At 37.7% G+C, this 5,488-nt stretch overlaps 1 protein-coding gene across 1 annotated transcript; it reads left to right on the top strand.

The window, feature by feature from the left end:
• Position 1: 1 nt before the first annotated feature.
• LOC105117676 (ABC transporter B family member 25-like) lies at positions 2–5,185 on the top strand. The gene is made up of 17 exons (XM_011015417.1): positions 2–70; positions 440–514; positions 603–638; positions 729–803; positions 921–1,045; positions 1,296–1,395; positions 1,484–1,655; positions 1,750–1,868; positions 2,524–2,634; positions 2,786–2,930; positions 3,029–3,161; positions 3,629–3,704; positions 3,797–3,862; positions 4,035–4,142; positions 4,337–4,444; positions 4,530–4,727; positions 4,859–5,185. Exons 1-17 carry the CDS (start codon positions 2–4, stop codon positions 5,060–5,062), a joined length of 1,920 nt encoding a protein of 639 aa, XP_011013719.1. The 3' UTR covers positions 5,063–5,185.
• The last annotated feature ends 303 nt before the right edge of the window (positions 5,186–5,488 follow it).

Below are 5,488 nucleotides of genomic sequence, written 5' to 3'. Positions count from 1 at the left end.
AATGGACAGGTTTGGAGGAGTGAATGGTGGTGGTGGTGGTGGTGAAAGAACACCTCTTCTTGGTCAAGGAGTAGGCTTCCTTTATTTTGTGTTTTCTTTTTGTATGCAATCTTCAGCTACGGAGTACATGATACCATTTCTGCTCATTAGAGTTCTACTTATAATGTTCAAGAATTGACTTCGCTTTGAACCTTTCTATACTTAAATTCATCTTGATCATGTTTCCATCTATATAATCTAACAAAAACTGTATCTGGGTCAATTTCTTCTGCTTAACAACAAGTGTTTGTTATTTTTGGTTTCAGTTTTCATCACTTGCCCTCTTTAGCTGTTTGTTTCCAAGAAATTGTTCAGAATTTAAATATTTCCATAGCTTATTCGCATTTCGTAGCTATGTTTGTTTTTTTTTTCCTTGAATTCTTATACTTTATAATTGAAGGGAGGAAGAAAGGGGAATAATAATGCATCTGAAAACAATCAGTTCCCAGACCTTGAGCATGGAGATGCAGTGCCAGTAAGTGCATTTCCTGTTAGCTTCTTTGAATTCATGCCCTAGTGGTTGATTGCTAACAAGCTGCCAACTCTATTTATGAAATCTTCAGGCTGCAAATGTGGGATTTGGTCGAGTATTTTCACTTGTAAGTGCTAACGTGGTGTTTCTGGCTGGAAGAATAATATTATGGCTATACAAATGTTGTTGATCTTGATAAGCTTGTCTTGTCATATAGGCAAAGCCTGATGCAGGAAAGCTGATAATTGCTACGCTAGCTCTCCTGATTGCATCCACATCAAATATACTGATTGTGCGTATCTTTAATTTGCGATTCTAGATTCTTTATTGAGTTTACAATGAATTTCTCTGATATTCAGGCGTTAGTGTTTGTTGGGTTATGATAACCTTTGGGTTGTTATTTCTGCAGCCTAAATTTGGTGGGAAGATAATAGACATTGTGTCAGGAGATATAGAAACACCTGAACAGAAAGCTGAAGGTTTACGTGCTGTCAACAGCACCATTCTAGAAATCTTTCTCGTTGTCATAGTCGGGTATGCCTGGTGGTGTTATCCTTGGCCTTTTTATTCTTTTGCTTTATAGTAAAGGGCTCATCTCATCCGGTTGCTTCCCAGATAGACAACCTGCTTAATTCTGCTTCCTTGTCATATTATAGACAGATATTGTCTTAATGCATTGGTGGTCTGGCTCTAATTGTTTCATCTGTTAAGTGATACAATTCATGATGATTTTTGTGGATTTTCAAGGGGTTTATTAATCTCAATCGACTGTTTCTTCATCTAGTTCGGTTTGCACAGCACTCAGAACATGGTTGATTTCTTCCACTAGTGAAAGGGTTGTTGCTCGGTTGAGAAAGAATTTATTTAATCACCTTATTAACCAGGTAAAAGATTACTACGGTAGGAGTTCTTTACAGTGTTCTCTCTAACTCTCCATGCTCTATTGGCTACAATGGTTGGTGAATTTTGCAGGAGATAGCCTTCTTTGATGTGACTAGAACAGGAGAGCTACTGAGCAGGTTATCTGAAGATACACAGATCATAAAAAATGCTGCAACCTCAAATCTTTCTGAGGCCCTAAGAAACGTATCAACAGCACTTATTGGTCTTGGCTTCATGCTTGCGACATCGTGGAAGTTAACTTGTAAGCATTTAATTATTGGACTGGTGTTACGCGAACGTCACTTTTCAAGAGTCCATGGTGCTCATCGCGGGCTTTTTTATTCATTTACTCTTAGTGTTGGCTTTGGTGGTTGTGCCGGCGATTTCTGTTGCTGTGAGTCAATTTGGCCGCTTCCTTCGTGAAATTTCTCACAAGACTCAAGCTGCAGCTGCTGCTTCTGCTTCAATTGCTGAGGTATATTTTTTCAATTAAAATTGTGATTATCACCTGTTGAACATAGAAAATTGATGAGGGATTACGTAATCCATCGATCAATATTTCTTCAAGCGATAGTCTGGATTTTCATAAGATTTAAGAATTGCAAAATGATGAGTGAGATGGTATGAACATGGTGATATATAGTCTTTTTCACTGCTGAAGTACCTTTTCTTATAATTTTTTTTTTCATTAGTGGCACCTACATGTGTAAGTACTCTTCAAATCTGATACAGCGATCCCGATGGAATGCCCTGCAATGACCAGTTAAATGCTTTTCCCTGCAAATGGTGAACATGTAAAATTGATGTGAAATTACGCTAAAAGGTCATTCATAGTGGGAGTAAATGCTAAGATCTTGAAGGAAGATTAGGTCACATAAATGATATACAGGAAAGTTTTTAGCATGGTAACTTTTCATTTGTTCTTTTTCTTTTTGGTGTGAAAATTTATCAAGATTACAATGCGAAGGGCCTCTTAGCATATTACTTAACTCATGCTACTAAAAACTGTCTACTGAGAAATCTTGAGCAAGGATGGTATCCTCTCAATATGTGGTTTTTGTGCTATAAGTTACATATTATTTCTGGCATCCTGTTGGAAAACACATGTGAACTGTATCATTGGTGCTTAGGAATCTTTCGGCGCTATACGAACAGTCAGATCTTTTGCACAAGAAGGTTATGAGAGTTCACGCTATTCTGAGAAAGTTGATGAGACATTGAAGCTTGGACTTAAGCAAGCTGTAAGCTCCTTTGTCTTGTTTGATCTACTCTTCAAACTCACCTGAACATGCACTCTACACACCCCCATCCAACAACAAAATAATAATAATAAATAGATAATCATGTCCTTTGTTTACATGGAGCTTCTGATCTACCTGCTTACTGGTACAGAAACTGGTTGGGCTCTTCTTTGGAGGTCTAAATGCAGCATCAACCCTCTCAGTGATCATAGTGGTGATATATGGAGCTAACTTGACAATCACAGGATCTATGACCACTGGTGCTCTTACATCCTTCATTCTCTACAGCCTCACAGGTAATTATTACCTAATTTGGGCAATTGGTTTTGATGGTTTCACATTATCAATATCGAAATCTCTGAGCTCCAGTTTAATGGTCTAATTTTACTTGCAGTTGGTGGCTCTATATCCGGCTTGTCAGGATTATACACCACAGCAATGAAAGCTGCGGGAGCCAGCAGGAGGGTTTTCCAGCTTCTAGATCGTGTTTCTTCCATGCCGAAGTCAGGAAATAAGTGTCCTTTAAGGTTAGTCATGAGATTCTCGTTCCTCTGACATGCCTGTGAATGATTCCATGAGTTAACCATGCTTGTTAACAATTGAGAATAAGATATAAAAGGTGATACTGGAGTACAAATATGCTGAACAGCAATCCTGTTTTGAGAGTGCCAATCAGGCCATTACATATCTGTGGAGTCTGGAGTAAGAATCATTTTGCCCATCCATCATTCTTGCTTTTTGGGAAGCAATTGAATATGAAATTATGAATTTCAAGAGTTACCATGAAATTGCTTAATCATCATCTAATCAAGTAAATTCTCTTTATTCCGGATCATGACCATAGTTTCTCAATCAAGATCGTCCTCATCTTGCTGGTTTGTGTGAAAAAAAACACAAATATCACATGACAAAAAAATTATAAAATCCATGCATGTTGTGACTTGAAAACGAGAAGGAATTTCTCAAGTGATAATTGGTTTTCCTTCTATGCTAGCGAACAAGTTGGTGATGTGGAATTAGATGATGTCTGGTTTGCCTATCCATCCCGTCCAAACCATATGGTTCTGCAGGTAAATTAGCTTCCCTTAACTACCTCTCAGATGTTACTATGTGTTCATGCCATATCCTGATGATAGAACTGGATACGTTCTTTCAATTACAGGGAATAACATTGAAACTGCAGCCTGGCTCGAAAGTTGCTCTCGTTGGCCCGAGTGGTGGAGGAAAAGTACCATGCCTTTCCTTTTTTCTATTCTTTTAAGAAATAAACTGAGTTCTTATGCTGCTTAAGTATTTATGCAGAACATTCCAATTGGAGTGCTTATAGACTAAGTTTGAGGTTTGAAACATAAAGTTGAACGTCACATGCCTCTTATGCTTTTATTATTTTGCCTGTGCAGACCACAGTAGCAAACTTGATTGAAAGGTTTTATGACCCAATCAAGGGAAAGGTTCTCTTAAATGGAGTTCCTCTAGTAGAAATATCACATGAACATCTACACAGGAAGGTAATTTTCATTTTCCCTTTTCATGTCAGATAGGAAAAACAAAAGTGATATATACTCTGTTTCTCCCTGACATGAGATGCTCGTATAAATTTTAGATATGCTTGATTAGTTTTTTGTGTTTCATAACTTGGTTCTGTTATGGTCTAGAGATTTTCTATCCATAATAGACACAGCCCGTTATTGAATTTGTACAGATCAGTATAGTGAGCCAGGAGCCCGTTCTTTTCAACTGCTCTATAGAGCAGAATATAGCCTATGGGTGTGAGGGTAAAGTAAGTAGCATGGATATAGAAAATGCGGCGGTAAGTTTTCTACCTCTTCTAACTTGCCACACAATTCCTCTAACTTTAACTTTCAGCTTTAGCTAACGTAACGTTGATATTGCAGAAAATGGCCAATGCACATGATTTCATATCAAAATTCCCAGATAAATATCAAACTTTCGTAGGAGAACGTGGGCTAAGACTTTCAGGTGGTCAGAAACAGAGGGTGGCAATTGCTAGAGCCATACTCATGAACCCAAGGATCCTCCTCCTTGATGAAGCGACTAGTGCTTTGGATGCTGAAAGTGAATATCTAGTGCAGGTCAGTTTGCATGACAACCTAACAGTCTTCGTTTTAGTTTCCTAGATTTATTTTTTTTCCAAAATCTTGATGCCATTTATTTCCCATATAATTTTTTTACAAGTTATGATCTCATGGTGGAAATTTTGCAGGATGCCATGGATTCTCTAATGAAGGGAAGGACTGTTCTGGTTATAGCCCACAGGTTATCAACTGTTCAAAGTGCGGACATTGTGGCAGTTGTTTCTGATGGTCAGATAGTGGAGAGGGGCACTCATGAAGAGCTCCTTAGCAAGGATGGGGTCTACACTGCACTAGTGAAAAGACAACTAGAAGGACCCAAAACAGAAGTCTAGTTCGAAACCCTAAACTATGAACCATGAACGTGGTGGTGAAAGTGAAGCTACGAAGCTCTATGGTTAATATATCAAAAGAACATGTTAAAATATCAAATCGAATCAAAATGAGGATATCTTATGTAGAAAATGATTTTCCTTATTACTTCTGTTTACAATATACAGCTATGTATATGAAGATTTGTTTGCCTGTTACATAAATTATAAGTAGCAGTAAAGACTATTATTATTAAGAATCAAAACTGATCTTTGGTTATTCAATCAGTTTTTATTGAGAAAAGAAAATATCTTTCTGATCTTCAGAGACCTAATCAGATAAGGAAATCTTCTTAACACCCTCACTCAAACTTGGCAGGCCTGCACAAACAACTTTACGAGTAAAAAGAATATGACGATGCTTGTGAAGAGGCTTAGTGAGATGATCTG

This window comes from Populus euphratica, unplaced genomic scaffold, assembly GCF_000495115.2.
Source record: "Populus euphratica unplaced genomic scaffold, PopEup_1.0 scaffold1496.1, whole genome shotgun sequence".
NCBI classification, from domain to species: Eukaryota; Viridiplantae; Streptophyta; class Magnoliopsida; order Malpighiales; family Salicaceae; genus Populus; species Populus euphratica.
The sequence above is the reverse complement of the archived record's forward strand: the minus strand, read 5'-3'. Positions and strand labels throughout refer to the sequence as shown.